At 35.4% G+C, this 25,479-nt stretch overlaps 1 protein-coding gene across 2 annotated transcripts in view; it reads left to right on the top strand.

Annotated features, from left to right (window-relative positions):
• The window catches only part of ELOVL4 (ELOVL fatty acid elongase 4), a 31,488-nt gene extending 28,006 nt beyond the window's left edge, over window positions 1–3,482 (top strand). For both annotated transcript variants that reach the window (XM_038554597.1, XM_038554598.1), the window contains exon 6: window positions 1,409–3,482. In XM_038554597.1, coding sequence (XP_038410525.1) covers window positions 1,409–1,684 — 276 coding nt within the window. In that variant the 3' untranslated portion in view covers window positions 1,685–3,482. The remainder of the gene's footprint in view (window positions 1–1,408) is intronic.
• Window positions 3,483–25,479: the final 21,997 nt, after the last annotated feature.

The raw sequence follows: 25,479 nt of genomic DNA, 5'->3' as shown, positions 1-25,479 counted from the left end.
AGTCTTCTTGAGTGATGCCATACTTAATCACACCTATATGCATAAGCCTTTTTTGATAATTTAGGTTCTAAGAACCATTATGAAATCAAAAGTTCTTAAAACCTGCATTTTGCCATGGAGAGTTTAAAGTTTTTCAGTCTAATATAAATTTGGGGCTCACATGGAATAAATTATTTTAATAATTTTTAATATACTAGTTAATATGGGTAAGACTATACTTAAAAGAGAAACCACAATTGCCCATTCCAAATAGGATGTTAATTTTGTGAAGAGTAGAGTATTTCCAAGCCATAAGTTCTTACAATAGTTAATCATGTAAGTGAATCTTGTAAAAATTTAACCCTTGTTAACACGTGGAATTTGTAATTCTTATATTGAGAACTATTCATTTGATATGTTGGAATTTCTACTGATTTGTCTTATCTGAATTACAAAGCATCTTAATTTTTTCTTCTTTTAAAAACTTTTAAAGTAGAAAGTGAGTCTTTCTTTTTGCACTTATTATCAAATATCTACTAAATTTTACCAAAAATCTAAATTTGTAAAGAATAATGTTAATTCATTTAGAGAGAGAGCACACACGTGTGCACACATGGAGTGAGGGAGGGGCAGAGGGAGAGCAAGAGGGAGAATCTCAAGCAGACCCTGCTGACCATGGAACCCAGTGTGGGGCTCAATCCCATGACTTTCGAGATCATGATCTGAGCTAAAATCAAGAGTCAGATGTTTAACTGAGCCCCTCAGGCACCCCAAGGAGAATGTTAATTCAAATGCAGTTTTACCTGTGTGCTATTTTATAAGAAATAAATAATGATAGGTTCACTTTTAAAAGTATATGTACCATCTTGCTGACAGTTTCATGGAAAGAAATCAGTCTAAAATTTGGGAGGAAAAAAAAATCAAAAAGAATATATGGTACTATTATTTCATTCTCTTAGGCCATTGATAACTCCCTATCATTAAACATTATTCAACATTATCCAACAAATTATTCATTGAATCCAGACCCTGTGCTAAGGACTCAGGAATCCTCAGAGAGCAACACAGAACCCTACCCTCTGAAGTTATATACTAGTGGAAAGATGGACAATGAAGAAGTTAAGAATTACAGATAATTGTAATTGTTAAAAAGAAAAAAACCCACATAAAACGAAAGCCCTCATTAATGGGGTTGAGAGGCCAGCCGGATGGAGATCCTTTGTCCTAGCTGGCAGGAAGCTCTTGCTGAGGGGATGACATCTGAACTGCAGCCTGATGAGAGGGAGCTGTAATCAGGCATGGAAGCCAAAGAGCTATTGAAACTTTGGACACTGTGGCAAGATTTGGGCCTATCTTAGCTAAATAGAAGATTCTGGTGAAGTTACTCACTGTTCACAGTAAACGTATCCTACATTGTTTTGTTTTTCAGGTTCAGTTCCACGTGACCATTGGGCACACGGCGCTGTCTCTTTACACTGATTGCCCCTTCCCAAAATGGATGCACTGGGCTCTCATCGCCTATGCAATCAGCTTCATATTTCTCTTTCTTAACTTCTATGTTCGGACATACAAAGAGCCTAAGAAAGCAAAAACTGGAAAAACAGCTGTGAATGGTATTTCAGCAAATGGTGTGAGCAAATCAGAGAAACAACTAGTGATAGAAAATGGAAAAAAGCAGAAAAATGGAAAAGCGAAAGGAGAGTAAATTGAACTGGGCCTTAACTGTTGTTGACAGTGAGGAAGCTCCCATTTCATATAAAATTTCAGGGAAAACAAGCAAATGAGGGTTTTGGGGGTGGGGAGAAAAAGGCAAATGTGCTCTATGTCTTAGTAACCTTTAGATAGAGTAAAGTGTTAAATACAATGCCCGGATGTTTTATTTATGAAGTTTTATTTTAAACATTTTTTTTTTATTAGCCTTGTTGTCGTCCAGACCAAAGCAATCATTATGTGACTTTGGAGGCTCTCCCTCTGTTCACATCCGTTTGTCTAATGCATGACATTTTTCATGTATCTTATATACAGTCATTCTTCAGTCTGATGATCACAGAAACACAGTATGAATTTTTTGGCTAAATTACTATTACCTACTGATTACAATCAGTTACCTTACATTTTCTAGTCCAAAGCTGGAACTGTAGATACTTTAAAATTTGCACATTTGAATTCATTTGCTGACTGGTATGGTCAAATCTCTCCACCTCTAGTCTGAATATACCCTTTTGGTTGTAATTAAATTTAAAGAATCTGATGATCTCTGTAGACTCTTAGAGGCTTGACGATGATGGTGTTGGTGAAAATAAGAATTACAGTAAAATCCTGTCTAGTGACCCAAAGGTCACCATGACTTGCGGCACAAATCACTGTGGGAAACAATTTTTGATGAAAAGACAGCCTTTCAATACTCCTATTACTATCAGAAGTATATTATGAAAATTAGGATTATTGTCTGATTGGAACATGAAACAACTCATATCTTTATAAGTAACATCAGAAAAGAGTTACATTTATGTGCTGTTAGAAGAGAGTATGTTGATTTTTATCAGGCTTTCCTTGTTTTGATTTGTGGCTGTTACCGATTTTTCATATGTGGAAATATACCTACCTCTTCTGTTGGAAAGAACATTTAAAATTAAATAAATTTTAATTAAAAAATCAAGGAGTCCTCTAATGTAAATTTTACTATTAGCTTTCGAATCCGCTAGTATTTTTTTTGCCTTTTTTTTCTTTTTTTTTAACAAATAGCATACACCCAACTTTTCTGTGAAACTATCCTTCTCTTTCAATGTGATTAATTTTGGAGTGATATTTTCCTTATAACAAAGTTGCAAGATCTTATTTATTAACTAGATATGAAGTATAAACCCATTTTGGTGCAATATTCTTGACTCCTTGGTGCTAAAGATCATTAAATTTAGTGTATGATTGTTACAAGGTGTTAATTATTAAGACACAAAATGAATTAAAGTGAAGAGTAGTCAGAACCAGAAAATGAAGTTTACTATGTGTAAATGGAGTGTTTCATGTAATATAAATGAACAACTGGAAATACACTAGGAAAGAGAACTTGTACATTGTTTTATTACATTGGTTAAATTGTTAGGGGATGTTGACCAGGGATCATTATAGAGAAAGAAAATGTGACAACAACAAAAAAAGCATGAATATTTCTAAGTTATCTCAACATGTCAAAACTGCATGTACAGGATGTATGCTGTTTGTGCAGACGAACTATTTTAGAGTATTTTGTAAACTATAAAATATTTATTGTGCATTAAAATTACACTTTTCCCCAAAGGCATGCAGTCATGAGAAATATAGAATATTTGCAACATTTAAAATAGTTTGGCCTGAGAGGATTCAGCACCTTTGTCTTAGCTGCTCGGTGTGTAATGACTAGAGATTTGTAAATCTTTGTGAACATTCTGTACTGGTTCCCCAGACCTCTTCATTCCCTGCTACCTGATTTTAGCACAATAAATATACAACTGCTGTGGGAAAAATGTTTTTTTTTTGTTAATCAGTTTATTACATAAATTATCTGCTAGATGTTTATTTGATTCAGTTGTTAATATTGTAAATTTTTTTTTGCTGCCAATTTCTAATGTAGAAAAGATGTGAAACTAGAACTTAGAGTGCCTAAAATTTCTGGAGAAAAGCTTATTTTTTAATGATGGCATATTTTTACTTTAAAAGTTAGTCCTCTTTGGAAGATCTTTTGGATCCAGACATAAAACGTATAATTTTCTTTTAAACTACTCTTGTCATTTCAAATGTAAGCTTTAGCAGTTTTTAATGCTGTGGGTTTTTTGGTTCCAAGAATAAAGTGGAAGAGCTCTTGTGATCTTACGTTAGATCATTCAGCTCTTACTACACTTTTTAAAGTTCATTATCTTGGATGACTTTAATCTGTGATGTATAGCCTGTTCTGATAACTTTCATAATTTCTCCTCAGTCATCACACTGAGTTGCATGCCTCATACCTAAAAATTCATGGAGGGGAACTGCGTCCTTTTTTGGTAAAATTTTGTCACTAACTAAAGAAATGTTTTCATGCACAGAAAATGGAATTTTTAACATACTTGAAATGGCTAGAAATACCTTAGGCAGATGACAGTGCATTTTCCAATAGAATTATGGATGACTGTATCTCTTCTTTTTTCTCTTTTCTGTGTTACTCTTGATTTCATTTTGCTGATGGACACTGATGACTGATTTCACTTTTAGCATTATTAACTTAGTCATTCTCTTTTTTTTTCTCTTTCTGCACACTTCCTAGGTATTCAAAAATATTTTCATATGGACTTTTATATTCACATTTTAGAACATGGAGTCTAGTGGTTTCATAGTTTATTAGGAATATTTTAATTTACAGATTTGTTCCATATGTGCAACTCAGTTATCCTGTAAGTATGAAAGAGAACCTAGAGGTGATTTTTGCTACACTATCCATCTGATAATACAACAATCCAGGCATTATGTACTGATAATTGGCACCTTTGCGAGAATGCAACATCATACTGAGCTGTCCTGTTCTCTCAGCTCTTGTCTTGTTGTAGCCTAACACTCAGCCAGCTGAATTCCTAACACTGTCTTCTTTATGGAGAAAAAGAGGGCCGTAGATTATATAGGAGCTCAAGAGGAGTGCTAAGTACAGACCTGGGTGAGGTAGGTCGACTTGGGATCCTGCTGGGTGGTAGATAGGGCTAGCAGGGCTGAGATGTTGAGCTACACACACAGGAACTTAAGACCTGCTTCATGAGACTGGTCGCTTGCCTCCTCAGCATGCAAACAATTTTGACAAGTCACCTTGGAAAGCAAGTCCTTCATAGTGTATTTTAGCTTAATCTTAGGTGTTATTTAGGCAGATGCCATCTGAACCAAAGAAACAGTTATGAAGAGGCAGGGGAATATAAACATTCATTATTTCAAAACACTACAAGATCATATAAGTATTAGAAGTTGATTTCCCTCATTCTCTCCCAAATTTCCTAATTTCCCTCTTAAATTATTGAGGAAAGGCACAGCCGTGAATTGAAAGGCATACTTTTTTTTTTAAGTTATAAAAATAGTATGTAACATGACTTTACATTTCTGAAGGGGATTCAGAGGTAGAAGTTAATTATAATTGATATATAGAACTACTCAGATGAAGACAGATTTTAGAATTTATCAGTAAAAGACCATGTGAGTTATGAAGAACGTAGTCAATCAGCTGTCTTTAGATGATTATAAGAATTTTAGGTTTGTAAGGGATGATCTGAGATACACCTTGATGTTCTTTTAGACTTCTAGCTCTAGGTTTTGCTAGAGAAATTGGAGAAATTAAACTTTTTCTTACCTGTTAAGAAAAAAAGGCCTAGTAATTAAATCTCCTTTTCTCTTTGTCTTTTTCATTTTACCTCATGAAGACATGTTTACATGTCCACATGTGAACAAATTTCCTTCATACTTTCATTCCTTGGAGATCTATCCGGTTTTAAATAGGAATCCCACAGAATTTTTTCTCTTTTTCTCACTCTCATAGGTGAGGTTCTCCCAGGGATTGTGTCCTTAAAGTAGTATCTCCTTTGAGAATAAATACATGCTAAAACACATCACTTGATATCTATCTACCTAATTATAATAATCTAATGCAGCTACCAGAAGGTCACATTGTAATTGAACATCTACACAGAGAATATGTCCAAATTAAAAGCCATTCTAAAACAAAAAAATCTTGGAAGGTTTAAATAATACAGTCCTTTCTAAAAAGGGAATTATTGGAAATTATTGGGTATTTTTCAGTTTAAGTACAAGACTGTGAAGTGTAAAGAGAATTTGTCAGTCCACATGCATATTCCATATACTCAGTCTCCAAGAATCCCTGAATCTCTTTCCTGCAATTTGAGAGAAGCCAGTTAGGTGCTCTTTTCCTCCGCTTTAAGACTTTTCTTTGAATTTGTCTTTGGGAAAAAGCAAAGCACCCAGTTGAAATTCCTTTTTTGTCATCTCTGATGCATCATATTTAAACTGAGTTTCTCCTCCCTGTGAGGAAGCTATCCTAAGAACCAGTCTTTCAAGAATAATGATTACCCAGCTATTTGGTAATGAGAGGGTGGTAAGTTATGAGTCTTGCACAGAAGGTAGAATTATGTTAGTGACACCTTTGAAAGTGGCTTGTGTTCTAATTTTGTTAATAAATCTGAGAATCAAATACAATGTTTACATTTTTATAAGCATATTATGCAGTTAGGGTTTATCACTTCTATGTGCACAGTTGGTTTAAAATATATTTGAGTTCATTCCTCAGAGAAAATTTAATAAAGGTGTTATACATGGTCACAAAAGAACAAATAGCTGCTCTTGAAAGCTGTATTTATTCACCAACATTTAAGTGTTTTCATTACACTTGAATTATTACTGTCAGCCTATGTAAAAGTGGGGTCTGGTATTTTTTCCAGAAAGAAAAGGAGGATGGGAACCTATGAGGCAAAAAGAGCAGAAAGATGAATTCGGGAAACACATTTCTCATTTCTAATTACAGTTGAGATTTGGAGTTTACATACTAGAGTCTACCCTAAATATTAACTACTTCAGAAAGCCAGCACCATCTGTAGATTAGTGTGCTAGATATTTATTGGTTCTATGAATCCATCTCTATCCCTTCAATATCTCTCCCTTCTTCACTCCTCCAGTGTTAGAGCTTAAAATATAAACTAGAAATTACATTTCTGATTCCCTCACAAATTTAGGTTTTGTCAACATGAGGCACTCATGAAATTTTTGGAAGTCATAAGGGAGGTGGATGTCATCCTTCTGTAGTAATGCAATTATATAAGTGGGCTCCTTACAGACGTAAGTGTTGGCAACAGCTGAATTACGTGATCCATTATCTTTTTTTTTTTTTTTTTATATGATAGTCACACAGAGAGAGAGGCAGAGACATAGGCAGAGGGAGAAGCAGGCCCCATGCACCGGGAGCCTGATGTGGGATTCGATCCTGGGTCTCCAGGATCACGCCCTGGGCCAAAGGCAGGCACCAAACCGCTGTGCCACCCAGGGATCCCCCGTGATCCACTATCTTGACACTGCTTTTGTAAATGCAGGTAGTGGTAATGGAGACAGTGATCATGGTGGATGTAGTCATACTAATTTGAAGTCAAAGACTAGGGGTGGCCTTCTGACTCATTCCTTCAAGTTACCAGTAATCTAATCTTTTGAATTAAAGCACTCTGCTCAAAATACCTGAGTAGTGTCTATTTCATGCAGTGAGCCTTATCTAATTAAGTATTCAGTGCTAAAATTTGATCAGGAAACAAAGATAATATGAAATTGGTTACTGAACTAGTTGAGTTTACAGGCAGTGATAATGACCATTGGGAAATGGGATACTGTTTTCCATGTAGCAAATAGCTGAATTTTTCACATATGGCCTCATAGAATGAAATCATTGTAAGCAAAGTCTTTGAACAAGTGACAGTTGCATGGTAATATTATGATGAAAATGAGAAATAAAGAGATTTGAGTGAGATCATTGCTTCTAATTGCCCTGCAGAACTTCAGGGGGAAAAAAGGGGTGATGATCCAAAGTGGGTTGCAGAATTACAACTTACAAATTCACAACATCGATAGTTTCCTAAGTGAAAGTTGTGGTACTAATTAGGAAAGTAGGGGGAGGAGGAGGACCTGAAGAATTGGAATGAAGATTTAGATTGAGATGAATCTGAGAACCTGAATCTCTAAATCCCATTAAATATTGCTGGCTGACAAAGGCAGCTCTCTTCCCCTGTCAGATGACCTCAGTTCTTTATTGCTCGAGATCCTGTAATGGCTTCAACCAAGGTAGTTACTTTCCAAGGGATACTGATTTTCCTTATACCTGCCATCTACTCTTTTAGTGCCATCAGATCTGTAAAGATAATTAGAACAGAGCATGTCTCAGGAAGACAAGTACAAAATCTACCTTGGGAGGAGATAGCTTAGAATGATAGGATTTGGCTAGTTTTACCTCCAGAAATGTGTAGGAATAGATCTAAGAGTGCTAAGCAAAGAAGAAAGAAACATACCTTTAGATTGGACTGAAATTATTAATATAGGTGCATTTACTAGAAATTCTTAATTTAAAGATAAAGCTCAACAGTGAGAGGTAGCTTTAATGACTTGGCAATTGTTTAAAATCTGAAATCACTGGTGGCCAATATTAAAATGAGCTATATGTTAGAAATTCATTGGAATAATGCAAAGCTCAGGGAGTGAGGAATGTTGGCGATGATTTATCATGTGCCATCCACTTGACCACCCCCTCACTATGTTTGAGAAATACATAGGGCAAATGTACATTGGTCCTTGAAAAAGTAGTGTCTGTTTTCCGAAGGCTAGGGACTATAGGGGGGAAAAAAACTCTTCTCCCACCTGCTTAGGTTAGTGAGTGAGACTTGTGAATTAAACTGACGAAAGACAATAGGAAAAGTTTATAACTTTTATTGATACTAACATTTTTAATTTTATGTGCATGGGGGCTTCATGGGAAAGAAGAGAAAAACTCGCAGAAGTGGTTAGCCTTATGGATTTAACAAAAGGCAATAAATTGTGGAGAAGTGACTAGACAAGGAAAGAGAGACTGATAAACTGGGGGATACTGAAGGTATAGGTAAGAGTTATTTCATAAGTTCTGATTATGCAGACTCATCTCAGTGCCCTCACTGTTTCCATTGGTAAGGCTTATTCTCCTTTTCTTGATGCAGGAGAGGGGGACAGCTTCACAAATTTATGCCCTGCTGTTAGGCAGATAGAGGGAAGGTTCTTCCTGGGTCTGCTTTTACTCAATTGCTTTCAGCTCAAAATAACCTTTATGTCAAAGTAGCATATTTTGGGGTGACATATTCTGATCCTGCTTCAGGAGGATGAGGGAGGGAGGGAGGATGCTGTCTCTAAAATGGACCCTCGGACTTCAGTAAGAATGATGGAATTACAGATGAATAGAGTCCAAAGGTCAGTACTTAAATGCCAGAGATGGAGTGGACATGGTTACAGTAATGGACAGCAGAGTCAGACTGGTTATTAGAATGGATTAGTACATGAGTACGTCTGATGGTGGCTAATTTATTATGATGCCCTTAGGACTGAATTAGAAGATTATCATATACCCATTAACTCTTCTGTTTGACTTGAATAGAAATTGGAGAGTCTTAGGGAATAACAGTGGATTAGCATTAACTTAATCATGTAATTCCAAGTTCAGATGTACTCAGTTAACTGAAGCAAATTAACATAATTTTGGCATCTGATATGCAGTGATCAATCTGCTAAATGTTTGCTTCCCCTTTCCAATTAAGAGATTACAGAAGAAGTGTTTTTCATCTGTATTCCTTCATGGTCTTGCCTCAGGACAGTATCAATTATTCAATATTCTTTAATAATCTAGGAACTTCATTTGTCTCATCATGATAAGACACTGCTTTGGTCCATCATGCTGATTGCATTTGGTGAATAGGAGGTATCAAGTACCATAAATTCCTTGGTAAGGAACATTTATGCCAGAGATGGGAGGGGATAATATATATTCAAGGGCCATGACATCAATAAAGTTTTTGGTAGTCCTGTGATCTATAGAAAATTAAGACTTTTGCTCCTCAGTGAAAGATGATCACTACACCTATCACTGTTAAATAAATGAATTTCTTAGACTAGTAAATCTCATTGGACTTTTGAAACAACATATATACATTTCAGGATACTGCTGTGATACACTTTTCAAGTAACCCAGAAGGCTGTCAGTTCTGAATAGGGCCAGAGTAAGAGAAGGCTTTGTTACCACTATGGACTGCAGTGCAAGTTATTCTGCATATGAGCCTTAGTATCCAATAGATCAAATGGTGCTTGAGATGTCTGACAGCAATCTTCTAGGGGCCTCTGGCAAATCTTGATTTAGAATTACAGTTTAGGGCAAAGCCATGACCTATTCTCCAGATAACTATTCTTTTAAGAAACAGATCCTGGGTTGCTTCTGGACTATGGTAGAAATTTTCGTATCTGAGCACAGAGTATCGAATGATCATGTAAGCTAAGCTGCCTGTCACGGACTAGGTGTTATCTGATCCACCATGTAATAAACCAGGGCATGTACAGCAGCACTCTTTCATCAAATGGAAGGTTATGAAGGTATAGGTAAGTGGCATGAGCAGTGCCTCATGACCATTGCATCACTCCTGATGCTTTGTCACTTCTCCCTAAATCTACTTGTTTGACCTCTTGAAAGTTGCTACGAAATGTGGGCTTATTGTGTTTGCACACCTATGATACATTTTGCCTTGTTTTGTGTCCTAGGATAGTGACCCATGTGGACACCATCACCTCGTCTTCCTTACCAGCTGGTTTCCAGTTGGGTACAATCAATAGAAGATCAACAGGTAGATGGATAGAGTAGGTAGGATTATCTCTTCTATGCTCTCTCCCTACTCCAGTGTTGTATCTCTGACTCTAGCTATTTTCCTCTACAAACATAGCCTCTATCATAGTTTAAATTCTCATTGAGCTCCAGGATCATTGTTTCTTCTCTTGTTTCTGGGTACCGCAACATCCTTTATTCCTTTAACCTTGCCTATACTTCTATAAGCAATTCTTCACTAAGGCATATGGGATAAATTTTAATTTATGTTGGAACCCTGATTGAGAAATTGGAAAAGAAAATAATTGATCCTGGTTTACAAACAATTTCACATATATACAAACACAAGCTGGAAATGGGCTGTGCTGGCATTACAGCTTTAGTTAGGAATGGCCCTGGAAGATATGTGGAAGGAAAATGCTCCCATTTAAAGAACTTTGGGCAGCACATCTGGTTTCCCACTTTTCCAGAAGGAAGAATTGCCAGAGTTATAAATATTCATTGTTTTTTTGATAGTTGACAATGGTTTGGCCAGATGTTCAAGGACTTGGAAGAGTTAAAATTGAGGATTGATGACAAGAAGTACTGAGTGTGACATTATTTGTGTCCCATGTAAATGCTTACCAAAAGCACCCACTACAGAAGAGGTTCTCAACAAACAGAGGGACAGAGTGACCAATTCTATGGATATCAGTTAGCCTCTTTTCCTAGCCACCCCATGTTTGCTTAATGGGCTCATAAACAAAATAAGGTGAAATTTAATGGGCTGGATGGTGGCCCCAAAGATATCAAGGCCTATCCCTGAGACCTATAAAGGTTACCCCATTTCGCGGGGGGGGGGGAGGCGTCATTTTAGATGTGATTAAGTTGAGGATCTTGAGGTGAGGCAATAATCCTAGATTATCTAGGGGATCCCTAATGCATTGTAAGTGTCCTTATAATAGAGAGATGAGAGATACACAGGGAAGGTAATATGAAGATGGAGGCAGTGTTTGGAGTGATACAGGTCAGGAATATTGGCAGCTACTAGGCACTGGAAGAAACAAGGAACAGATAGATACTCCTCTAGAGCCTCCAGAAGAAATATGAAAATTTATGATTTATTCCTTATTATAAAGGATATAAGTATGGGATTATAACTGAGCAAGAAGAGAAATGAAGAATATTATATTGTTGGATACACTGAGTAGACTTTGGATCTTCTCTTTGAGGAGAGAGTGAGCACATTTTTGTTTATGTTCAGGCTAATTGTATTATGCAAGATTGTGAACATGTTGGTTTTGTTCTGGTGTTTGTTTGGAAGTTAAACATGGGTAGAAGATGGTGGATGTTGAGTAGCTACACAGTGGACTGTACCCAATATTGGCTATTGACATGGCATCCATTTACATCCCTTTATCCTCCGCTCTCCCATGTCATGTATTGCAAAGGCTGGAGCGTTAAAAGCCACATTTTCAGACTTCTCTGAAGTTAGAGTCCTGGACCTGGTTTATATTGTGCCAATGAACTGCACTTAAGTGACTGTGTTTTTTGGAGGTAGAAGGCATTCCAGACTGTTCAGATGGACTTGACATTGATAGCAGCTGGATCCCATATTCCATTATTCATCATCAGCCTCACTAGTGTGGAGCAGCTGTGATGTCATCAGTGGTGGTAGCAATGGCAGCCAGAAGCAGTTTCCTGACCCTGAATCCCAGTCACAGGAATGGTTCCTTGGATTACAAAATGTAGTGGTGGCCTCTTGCCTTCTCTTCTTCCAGACTTAAACTATTATGTAAGCACATAATTTCCAATACTAAAATACTTCCTGCTTAAAAACATGAGTTTCTGTTTCCTGTACAGAATCCTAAGTAGTACAAGTGAGTATTAAGAAATTTCATAAGTACTTACATTTTAAATAGGTATGATATAAACTACTCTAAGGCCGTAGCAGCAATATAATTATTTATAGCTCTAGCATTCTAAAATGGTCATTCTTCTCTTTGACATGCCTTTTTCCCTTACTGTGCCCAAGTGTGTTGGTAAATAAGTATTGAATCGTTTTTCTATGTTTGAAGGGGTGCCAAATAATTGACCTAACTTGGGCAGCCACATGTCTCAGCACAGCCTTGATTCCTAAACGTCTTACGTCCTTTTTGGGGGAGTGGTGGTTCCTGAAGAACCTAAGACAGTGTCTTGTATACAGATAATTTGAGAGTTGATTCTGAGAAGCTGGAGTGAGCATGTAAATAAAGCAAGATAGGCACAGAGGAAAAGCCAATAAAGGGTATATGTTAAGTTAGTTACCACTGTCGGTAACTGGAATACAGTTCTGCTGGGAACTCTCTGGTAAGCCATAAAGAAATCTTTGAATTTTCTATCTGGAGGATGGGAGACTGAGGCATCTGTTTCTACATTTCTGTGCCTCATTGGAGAATATTCTCCATACCTGCACTCTCCCCCTGATTTCTAGAATATGCCTATTCTCAGAGTAAGCAGCCCTGAGGCAGAAAACAGAGGAGAGCAACAAAAATGAGCTTGAAATGGGACACTGCCTGTTTTCATAGAAATGTCCCTTCTGGAACTGAAGTGAGAGAGAGATTCGAAGGAATATGGTTCTCATATACGTGCTCCTAAAACAAGAATGAGGGATTGTGGTTCTAGCAACAAATGCTTCATCTCTATCTGACTTGACTCTGAAGAAGTCTTCCTTAAAAAAAATATTACTCTCTATAGTATAATTTTTAGTATGTATAGTTGTTTATAAATTCATTGTGTAGGCTGTAGAGTTTTTTAAGGGTTGTGCAGGTGGTATGATAGCAAATTGCTTAGAGAATTTACATAACTCTAATTCATTGCTTGTCACAAATAAGAATCTGGTAGGATTGAATACTTTAAAAATTCCTAAGATATAAATGTACATATATAACAATTAAAAAGTATTCGGAATCTTATAATTTTAAGTCAATAGTCCTTCATGTCATTCCTCTCCATCCTCAATTCTGTTCTCTAGAAGTAACACTTTTTAACTTTCCTGTTTGATTTCTTCTGGTGGTCTTTTATTTGTGTTTCTTTTTTTTTTTAAGATGTATTTATTTATTTGAAAGAGAGAGAGAGAAAACACATGCAAGCAGGAGAGGGGGAGAGGGAGAGAGAGAGAGAGACAGAGAGAGAGAGAGTCAGTCTTAAGCAGATTCCCTGCTAAGGGTAGAGCCCAACCTGTGGCTTGATCCACAACCCTGAGATCATGACCTGAGTCGAAACCAAGAGTGTGTTGCTCAACCAACCGAGCCACCCAGGTGCTCCTTACTTCTGTAAGGTACTAAAGGTCTATTTTCTGGCAGTCTAATATTTATATTTCTAATTAATAAATGTCTTTCCTAGATTTGCCAACTTGAAGGGATTATATATTGAGTTCCACTGTCATAGATGAGAATTCAGCTCTGTTACACCACACCTGCCTTGTTTAAGTCCTAATGATATACCCCTACTTCTCTTTAAATGAGCTATAGGAAGTGTCTGTGATCTCAAATTTTGTAAAATGTGAGTATAACTGCCCTTATATTTCCTTTCTCTCCACTCCTCCCCAATTTATATTGTCTGTATTTTTTAGCTTCTATTGTAAATAGTGATATTATTTACATTCTTTTTTGTTATCGTAATTAAGTCTCCTATGTTTTGTCTTCAAGATTATTATAAAAGTTGAAAAATCAATAAAATCCATGTGCATTATTTAGACTATGTAAATTCAGTGATCTTCAAAACTAAGTACTGTGTCCTGATTAGATTTCCTTTTTTATATAGCTTTGTGTTTTTCTTAGACTTTTGGATTACCTTTTTTTTTTTCTCTTTATTTTCCAATGTCTCAAGGATACTATAAAATCTATGGGATCCCCTTTGTCCCTAGCTATCTCACACCTTGAGGTTTGCAGAATGTGTCCTCCCCAGGCCTTTTATACAGCAGTCATTCTAGTAATTCCCTTCATGGTTCACAAGGGTTGAAAATGCTGCTTCCTGGCTCTGTATCTTCCCTTCTTTGGTTTAGTCTCTCATTTTTTTGGATTATATCATTTCCTAAAACAAGCTATGTAAGTGGTATATTTTCTGAGTGCTTACATCCCTCAAATTGTATATTCATGTGCTTAATAATTCGGCTGAGTGTAGAATTATAGGTTGAATATCAATATTTTTTCCCTTGGAAATTTGGGAAGAAAATACCCATTGTCTTCACATGACTAATGTTGTTTAGGAAAAATTGAATGCCAGTCTGAATTTGATTCCTTTGTTAATAACATGCATTTGTCTGACAGTATTTCTTTACTCTAGGTTCCTGAAATTCCACAGTGATTTGTCTCGGGACAGTTATTTTTTTTTTCATGTATTCTGTTACACACCTGGAAGTCTCTTAATTTGACAAATTCTTTTCAATAAAGGAACATTCTCTATTATTTCTACAATTCCTTTGCTTCCATCTTTTTCTGGTGTTTCTAAAGATACTATTATTTGGATGTTATAGCACCTGAATTGATCCTCTGAATCCCTTATGTTTTTGCTACTAGATTTTGCCTTTTATTTCTTCTGCATTCTGGTAGACTTCCTTAATGTTTATTTCAATCTTTCTATTGCACTTTTGTTTCATCAATCACATTTAAAATTTCTAAGAATATTTATATTCTGATTATTTATTTTCTCCATAGCATTTATTTTTGTTTTATAGGTGCAGCATATTCTTGAATATTTCTAACATTCTTAAAAATTTTTTCAAAATTATTTTTGTTCCCTGAACTACCTCTGTTTCCTCTAGGTCAAATTTTCAGTGTATCTATCTTGGTTTTACTGTTTCAGAGCTATATAATCCATGCTTGCAATTCATATTTGAGCATGACCCAAGACAAAGGCTGATTCAGAATTGTGTACTCACGTCAGGGTGTGTTGTATGTTAAGCTGTGAGCTGACAAGTACCTGTTACAGTGGGGGCCTCTCAACACCAGAATGAAAGGGAGTGTAATCTAAAGCACCAACACCTGTGCTAACTGCCTTAGTTCTTACCATAATTTTTCTTGTCCAAGATTAGAACTTTGTTTCTTTCAGTGACAGTATAAGAAGTGAAGGTTGGTACTGTAGTGCTATAAATTTTGTGGATGAGAGTGCTAGAAGGAATGGAATTTTTAATTGTGTTCTACACAGGCTTCCCAAACCCCTCTCTTCAACTCAAATTCTCATGCCCAATCTCCATCAGAGTGGTATTTCCGAGGCGTTATGGAAGGAATGTTGGCTTCCTTCTTCATGATATGCATGTGCATGTGCACATGCATCTGCATGTGACTCAGAAACAGCTTCCTCTATCCTGCCTCGTGCTTCAAAAATTAACCACCCCCTTTCCATCTTCCAGAAAATTATTGAAATCTCTCCCTTGTTGTGGCCCCTTCATATTCTCCCTGTTGTGGGTTTAGACATTTTACTACTCTTTTATTATCTTTTAAATAGAGCTTTGAGAGGGATGGAAGTAGGTAATAATTATAAAATAGGTACACAGGATTTAAAAAATAGGTAAAATAAATAGGTGAGCCCACTCTACTATCTTGAGTCAGAGGGCTCTTTAATGTTTCTGAAGAAGAAAACATTTTTGAAGACATTCTTAAAGCAAATGGGGATTTTAAAACCGAGTTTTGTCACTGATAAAACCTTGAACAAGTTCTTTAATCTTTCTGGGTCTGTTTGTCATCTGTAAAATGGGGATAATAATGTCTAACTTAGATAGTTAATATATGTAAGAATTAAATAGAAAATGTATAGAAAAAAAAAAAAGAAAATGTATAGAAAGTATTTTAGTACAGTATGTTGCTCATAGAAATTGCTTCATGTGAATTTCTTGCATTTTTCTTGGCACCTCCTAGAAAGTTCATTCACTCTCAGATCTGATAGAATTGTTTTATTTTTATGTCTTAATTTATTTTGTGGCAGTAAGGTGAGGTGGTGATGGTGGTAATTAGACAGTTTTCAGGGCTGTTATTCTTTCCATAGTTATAAAAAGAAAAAGACTACTGCCCTAGGCTTTCTTCTAATTGGAAGTTATCCACAATCTTTTTATTTTCACCTTCAAAAAAGGTTATTTTTCCCCTCAAAGAAACAAACTAATCATTACTTATTTAAGACAATTTATGATTTTCTTCTTGTTTTCTATTTATAGCTTAAAACCTACTTCTCAAATTGCTTTGCTATATTAGAAGATTATGGAGCCCTTCTTATGATTTGATTGTATTAAACTTTTTAAAGATAACATAATACACTGAGTATATTAACCGTTTAGTAAAGAATTCAGTGCATGATTATTTGCATAGCATAGCTAATATATTATGATTTATTACAAACCAGTTACAGTGATGCTCTGAATTTAGGGCCCCCTAGAGAAATATTTATAATGAGATTCAAAAATAAAATCTCTAGTGCAGATGGAGACCTTCCAATTAGAGTTATTGGGGTATTAATTGTATCTCTGCTGTCCTGATATTGTTGATAGTGGTTTAGTATACTACAATTTGAATTCAGGCAAAGAAAATCACTAAAGGAAATAGCATGATTTATGATCAAGTACTGAAGCATTTTGAAGTTTCCTTACTAGGATAATAAACTTGAAGACATTTCTATATTAGCTCCTATTGTTTTATATTAGGAATTAATTTGCACTTGTTATAAGACAGTGCTGGAATAGCTATGGTTACAATAGCAGGAGAGATAATCAGATTAAGGGCTCATGGTTGGGCACTGTGACAATAATAGAAATTAAGGACTTTAAATCCAGAGGGGCCTGCCATGGATCCATGGATTAAGAAACATTATTAATACCATGCCCATCCCTGTATACATCTATAAATCTCCTACAGTTTGAACATAAGTGTAATTATGAATAAAGCTCCTATAAAATCCATACATAGGGTTTTGTGTAGACATAAGTTTTCAGATCCTTGGTAAATACTCAAAAGCAAACTGCTGGATCATGTGGTAGGAGAATTTTGGCTTTTGTAAGAAATCACCAAACTGTCTTCCAAAGAGGCTGTACTTAATTTTGCACTCCCTCAGCAATGAATGAGAGTTCCTGTTGCTCCACATCCTAGGGTTTGCCAGCATTTGGTGTTGCCAGGCAAATAGGTGTGTAGTGGTATTTCAATGTTGTTTTAATTTGCAATTCCCTAATGACATATGATGGGAGCATCTTTTCATATCCTTATATGCTATCTATACATCTTCTTTGGTGAGGTGTCTGTTCAGGTTTTTTGCTCATTTAAAAAATCGAGTTATTTTCTTATTGTGGTTTTAAGAATGCTTTGTATATTTTGGGAAGCAGTTCCTTATCAGATGTTTCCTTTGCAAATATTTTCTCTTATTCTGTGACTTGTCTTCTTGCTGTCTTGATAAGTCCTAGTTTTTGGATTAAGTAATTTATCATTCTTAAGGGGATACAAGCTGGAGCAAATATATTCCAAAGTTGTGTCATTCTTGCTTTTTAGAGACAAATTGTGATTTTATAAATATATTGTCATATCAACCATAAACTATTACTAAAGCACTACCATTTGGTTCTTTGAATAATCAGTCACAGACATTTAAAATTATGTTCCTCATTTATTCAGTTAGTTTTATGTAGATATTATTAATCGAATTTTTTTTTCCATCAGTATGGTTAAGGAAAGGGGACAGAAGAATTCTTTTTTTCCAATGAGAAATTGAGGTAGTTTAGCTCACCTCATATTTCATTTTTGTGTTAAAAATTCATGTCTGTTTTCCCACTTTTCTATCATAACTGAGTGGTCATGGTTTTGATGAGGATTCAGTGAGATGTTGCTTAAAAAGCATGTAGTCTAGGGTTTGGCACATATTAAATGCTCAACAAATAGTCAGTATTATCATAGAGTTTCCATAATATTTTTGCTATAATAGTAATCTTTATTATTACTGTCATATAATTATAAATCTGCATAATAATTATTTTGATTTCATTTTTATTTATATTTATCAAAATAAATATACTTGGGATAAACATAAATAAATATCAACATAAATAAACTTGGGGAGTAGTGCTCATCTGCTGTAGAATTCACAGCACTAGGTGGCCAGCTCAGTTCAGGAAAGGGATTGCCTTCAATATACCCTGGATTGGGAGCCTATTTTTAGGCAGCAGACTCAGGGAAACTGATAAGCATATCATATGCAACTGGAAGAAAGTTTTTTAAAAATTTATTTATTTATTCATAAGAGAGAGAGAGAGAGAGGCAGAGACACAGGCAGAGGGATAAGCAGGCTCCATGCAGGGAAACTGACGTGGGACTGGATCCTGGGTCTCCAGGATCAGGCCCTGGGCTGAAGGCCATGCTAAACCGCTGAGCCACCCGGGCTGTCTTGGAAGAAAGTTTTGATTTTTCTATTCATGGAATTACATAAAGTAGGGCACCATGACCTAAGGGGACTTCTTACCATTGTGGGTGCACAATGTTAACTATTTTCTAGTAAGGGGAAAGGGACAATAGTAACATGGAGAAGAGTAAAAAAAAATAAAGCAGATATGCATGTCATTAATATTTTTCTCATAGATTTATTAACTATTTAGTATAAATTAATATATTGTTTTGATCTTTGAAACTTTCATTTACATAAAGAAAATTTTAATCTGAAAGTTTTACATATATATCTGAATTATATATATATATATATATATATATATATATATATATATATATATATATAATTATGGTGTAAGTGCTTCCTTAGATACCTAGACCTGGCTATGGGATTATATTACCACCTGAAATTAACTATCTTTCAAAGACTTAATTTTAAGCATCTTCAGAGATGATTAAAATTACAACTTATAAAAGTTTTAAAGACTGTTTAAAGGTTAAAATTGCAACAATTTATGGAACCTTTACCCTTTCATATTCAGATTTAAGTCAGAGATTTCCTAATCACAACCATAATTTATGTAAACATTTGGAGAGGGGCAACAATGTAATTCTGGAAACATTTTTTGTCAAGACATAATGTGCTTATGTCAGAACCTGTAATATAAAGAGAGCATTGCCTATCATTTCTATGGTAATTTTACTTTATATTCTTACATTACTGTTGAATATACTCATTTCACAAATACTTAACAGATTCTTTTTTTAAAAAAATTCTATGTACCAATTATTGTGCTAGACTGAGAGAGATAATAATATACATATCAAGCTTATAAAGAAGTCAATTACTTCTGGAGAAGATGGGCAAAGAAACAAATAATTATATTATAAAAGGTGCTAAAATAGAGGTCTAGACAAAGATAAGAGTTTTAATCACTTCAGAAAAGCACATTTCTAATTTGTAAAGAGCTTTTTGGAATAATATTTTCATGCCTAGACGAACAGATTTCCATTTAACATTTATGGTAGCCAATGCAGTCTTATATGTCACAATTATAATGGAAGATGTTGATGCAATGTTAATGAAACATACTACTTTTCTATAAATTAATTGAAGAATTCATTGAAATGTGTTAATGGAAACATGAATCTGGGAAGATATTTAATTTAAAAATCACTTTATTTGACTATGTATAAAAAAAAAAATCAGAGTACAAACCAGAAAAATTTGACCAAGCTCTTCAGCCAGCCAGATTCTAAGAACCCTCCTTCCTAGTCTGTACTGTCACCTTTAATAATTAGAGGCCATTACTACATGTGAGGGAGGTTAAATAAAATAAACTCAAAGAAGTAAGTAATTTGTCAGCTTGTTTCATATCTACTGGAAGTGAGATTATTGTTCAATATAAAAAGATGGTGCAATTTAAAAAAAGAACCTTTAAAACTAGTACAGTGGATTATTATTATTACAAATTTCTAGAGTTAATGTTGTAGAAATAAAGATTGCTGATATGGTGCTGAAGAATGCCCTATATTTTAATCCATTCCTTTAATATGTAGTTGTGGAAAATGGCAACTGCTAACATATCACTAGAGTGTACATAATAAATGCTTGGGAACATTAAGGAAAATTTTAAACTTGTCAAAAATAAGAGCTAGTTGAGACCAGGTTGAACCAGGTCATTTTGTAATTATTAATTTATGCAATAGTAACTAACCAGGTGTTTATTATCCATAAAGGATGATGATGGAGTTTGCCTTACTAAGCAAGTTTGGATTCATTGCTACTAGTTTAAGTTGGTACTATGGGAACACTCCCTGGGCATGGTGATATTACACAATGACTAAACTTTTATTTAAGTAGCCTCCCAGTTTTTGTGGAGCTGTTTTCCAAAATTTGTGGATCATTCATCTGTCTGGCACTCCAGCTAAAAGTGTGATATGTAGGTATTAAACCTCAGGTCTACCCACAGGGGCTATTTAAAGTTCATCTGGAATAAAAAGTTGTACTTAAAACTTAACCATCAAGTGAATCAATAGTATTTATCTAGGGGGAAGTGTTCAGAGCTATAACTTGAGGTGCCAATTCCATAGCTGACATTCTCATCCCAGTGGAAGCAGGAATCGATTGAGTTGCACGCCATTGCTGACAGCTCCAACAGCTTAGAGCAGGACCACCAAAGATCAAGGCCTGGCTAGGTATGGGGCACAAAAGGCGGGAGGAAGCAGGCCGATGGGAGATAAAGATCCCATCCAATTATAAGCCTCCTATCAAATGGTGAGTTCTTTGAGGGCTGAGCAGTATCTTATTTGTCTTTGAATAGATGTTGCAAGCCTCAGAGTTTGGCATAAGCAGGTATTTAAAAGTGGCTGCTGTGATTTGTCTAGTAGTGGCTAAAGTCATTAATATATAATATATAATTTGCCTCAGGAGTAAACTGATAACTTAAACTACATCCATGAACCAAAAGAAGATAGGTATCACATTTTTAGAAATCTTTGGAAATAAAATCAGCATTACCTCAAACAATCAATAGTAAACATAATACTGCTAATGATTGAATACCTGCCTTGGCCCTTCTCACAACTGCCTCTCAACCCTGTCTATTCCAACAATTTCAAATTATCTCCATAACTTATTAACATTTTATTTTATAAATATTCTCAATTAAATATGAATTTCTTTCATCTGAATGATGAAAATTTCATCTGAATTTCTTTCAGATCAATACATATTTATTGTGCATCTCCTTGGTATAAAATGCTGTTCTAGGGAATAGGTATGTTCAGCCAATGAGACTCAAAAGTACTAATTTAGTTAGTATGTTTGACTTCAAATAATTTTAGCCCTTTTTCTCTACTGATCCCAACTTTAAGATGTTGATATTTTGTTTGTTATGCATTTTTTGCATTAATTCTGATTTTTAAAAATATTGCATTATAATATTAATCTGGATTACTGATTTTTTTTATATCCTCTTAAATTTTGTGCCTACAGCAAAGGCCTCACTTCCTTCACTCTAGACCTGTCCCCATCTATTCCAATTACTGTAATAATCCTTGTTCAACCCATTTACATTGGTTAGTTTTGGAATCTATCCTTTGAATTACTTTTAAATTTTCTGAGCTTTAGATTAGGGAAGATATTTCGGAAACAAAAAACGAAGAAATTGGAGTTTGTATTTTCAACTATTGGAACTGAGAGTGGAAGGACCCGACTTATAAGTTGTTATGTACTGATAAGCCATGAGATGTAGCTACCTGGAATACGGGATTGGTTGCTACGAGCGTGGCTGCTGTCTTGGCTTCACCCTTCAGAGTCCATGAGCCACTGAGCATGTCAGCATTGGCCTGTGTCCTCACTCCTAAAATGAAGGTAATACAAACTACTTTGCCTATTCCCTAGAATTGCTACAAAGATCTAATGAGAGCAGGTGTGTGAAAGACTTTTAAAACTGTAGTATGAAAGAGCTTTGCAAACCGTATAGCACTTATTGAGTAGGTCAGCTGGAGACAGTGTAAAAGGAAATAGAGAACTAGAGTCACAGAATGTTGTCCATAAGCCAGGCCAGCCCTCTCATCCTGCCGGTGAGGAAAGTGAGGCAGAGGAACTTGTGCCTCTCACCCACCTCAGACAGATCAATAGTGGCAACTGTGGAGCAGGATACAGGCCTCCTGAGAGTAGACTAGGTCCTGGACTCTTTCTCTTACTTAATTATGATCTCAAAGACATCAGATTAAGGATAGAATCAGAACAAGTCCTTCTAGAAAAGGAGGGGCAGATGCATGTCCTCAGAGGAAAATCATATATGCATAGGGAGAAAGGGAAGAGATGGGAAACTGAGAGGATCAGTTTCTGAGGTGTGGATAATTTTTGACTGGGATGGGCAAAACTGGCGTTTCCAGGCTCCTATCATGAGGTGTGGCCACACAGGTGAACCACAATGAGTTACAGTGACCAGGTTTTTCAGTTCTGGTTGGTTTGCCTGTGGTACACAGTCACTAGCTTAACAAAGAGACAAAGATGAAAACAGGAAAACCATGATGTAAGAATTAGTCATTTATGTTTACATGTAAACAGTTTTTGAGAAAACATTTACATTAAAACGATCTGACTCTTATATAATAGAATTTGCCTTAGAAACTAAAGAAAAGCACCTGGAAAAAGGTGCTTTTTGTTGTTTTTTGTTAATCAACAAAATCTCTTCTAGTGAAATTCAAAATTTTGCTAAGCTCCACCCAATTCTTCATTGCTGCACCTGACTCATCAACCCAGTCATTAACTTTTACCTAGTACAACACGTGCTTTAATGGCATAACAAGGTGAGAGAGTTTTTATTGTCGTTAGTCTCAAATGGAAAAAAAAATTATGAAAGAGTAAGAGAATCTAAATTTGATTTAATTATCATGACTTGCAGCACACAACTGGTTTAAAAATTAAAGATAAATGGCATCATAACTCTATTGTGAGCAATGATTTTTAAGGCAACAAAATTATCTGTATCTTCTCAATGTCATTCCTAAAATCTCATTGTTCCTTGAAAGTATGTATAATAACATGCTGAAAAGCACTCAAGCTGTTTTTTGGTTAGTATAAACACTTAGCTTGTTTCTGCTGGACTCCACCCAAAAGACAAATTCTAGTGACCTGTTTGAAATAATTATGCTAAGCCTCCAGCAAAATTACTACATCACATTAGCAATGTCGTATTTCCTAAGCCTGGCTACTCCTTGTGAAAATATTAGGAATCCTACATGGATTGTTTTGTCACAGATTAATAGCCACTATTCTTCATTCCTGGAAAGGGTGGGTCTGCCCCATTTGAAGGGAAGTGTTAGTTAGGATCTACTCCTTGTGCCCAATGGATCATATACTCTCCAAAATTTAAAAGAAGAGATGTGTACCTCTTTTGCAGTCTTAAGATGGGTATTTTTTTAAGGTGATAATATTGCAGGAAACACACATAAGACTATTTTAATAGTATCTGCTCTCTAGGCAGGTGGGTTCACATGGTTGCCATGGTCCTACATAGTGTATGGATAGAGGACCCCCAGTCTAACAGATGGCCTTCTTCTCTTCTGAAAACTTGGGAATCTGATGTAAGAAAACTGTCAATCTGTGGAAGAAATATTTAAGCATAATACAATGTTGCTGATGGCAGTAATCCTTAGATACCAGAATTAGGGGGAAAAAGAAGAAAGGAAGAGCAAACTAGATGCAATCGGGAGATAATCTCCTATGATTCTGTTTTTTGCCTGGTTATCCAATCCAATACTGAGCTCAAATTTCATTTAAAAGAACTGTTTAGCTTTTCCATTCATATGGAATAGGAAGTATAAAGTGTTATCCCATAGGAAAAACATGTAATCACACCTATGACTTTCACCTTGTCTTCCCCACCTCTACCTTCTCCATTCCCTACACACAGCCCTCAAACCCCACACACTTGTTGCTTATCTAAAGGGAGCATTGGCTCATTGATGGAAAACCAACCTGGCTCAGTACTAGACAAAGCTGAGTTCTAAAGGGAGGGATAGATTAGAGCAGGGGTTCTTAAACTTTAGCATATGTAAGAATGATCTGGAGAGATTGTTGAATACATATTGGGCTCTACTTCTAGAGAGTTATTCAGTATATTTGGGTGAAGTCAATGAATTTACATTTTTAATACGTTTCCAAGTGATGTTGATGCTTCTAGTCAGTAAACTACACTTTAAGTAGTAGGTGGCTGGAAAGTCACCCTCATGAGTACGGGACTTTCACGTAGCCAATATAGATTTGGCCATTTCTGCCTTGTCATTTTCCCTTGCCGTCATTCCATGATTTACTTCTCAAATCTTTTAGAGTATCAGAGGATCAAGTATCCAGCAGGGAGTGGGGTGTTGCTACTGAAGATGGAAATCAAAAGGACAAGAATTATTACCAGGCCAGATTGAGTTTGATCAGGTATTTAATGTACAAGAGTTAGAGGAAAGCTGATTTAATTATTATGGCTTTCTAATATTTAATGTCATATCGTACAGATCCCTCTTACTAAATTAAAAAAAAATATCGGCTCCTCTTTGCTCATTTACCATGTTGTCTTGTAAATTTCAAAGCTCAGTGTTCTTCATTATATCCTTTTTCTCAATGAGATTCAATTATAGTGGCAATCTATTTTAACTCCAAATTTATTTGAGTGATTTTAGATCTATATGAATGACTGTTTTTATATTATTGTTAAATATTTTAATTTCTGACTGTAACAAGAGTGTGTGGTATGAAGAACTTCTATGCATTGGAATTTTTTGTAAAATCGCCATGTTGTTTCAAAATGATGTATTTTCTCTAGTATATAAAATTATATATTTATTACATCAGGCTTTTAACTATATTATTCAAAATTTTTAAATCCTTATCACTTATTACCTACCAGTCCTATTTAGTGTGTATAGTTGTTGAATCCTGTTTTTTTTTTTTGTTGTTGTTGTTGTTGAATCCTATTTTATCTCCTGCTAGTTTTGCTACTTCTTCCTTTCTTTTCCTTTTTCCTTCTTGGTTTTTCTTAACACATCCTACAATGTTTAAGTATTGTATTTATTTTAAGAATGTCTTATAGAAATGGTATTTATTTAGATTTGGTTTTCTGATCCAATCTGAAAGCCTTTCATTTTTATTTTATTTTTAATTTATTTTTAATTTTTATTTATTTATGATAGTCACACAGAGAAAGAGAGAGAGAGAGAGGCAGAGACATAGGCAGAGGGAGAAGCAGG

This window comes from Canis lupus, chromosome 12, assembly GCF_011100685.1.
Source record: "Canis lupus familiaris isolate Mischka breed German Shepherd chromosome 12, alternate assembly UU_Cfam_GSD_1.0, whole genome shotgun sequence".
Lineage (NCBI taxonomy): Eukaryota > Metazoa > Chordata > Mammalia > Carnivora > Canidae > Canis > Canis lupus.
This window is presented reverse-complemented; position numbering and strand designations above follow the sequence as displayed.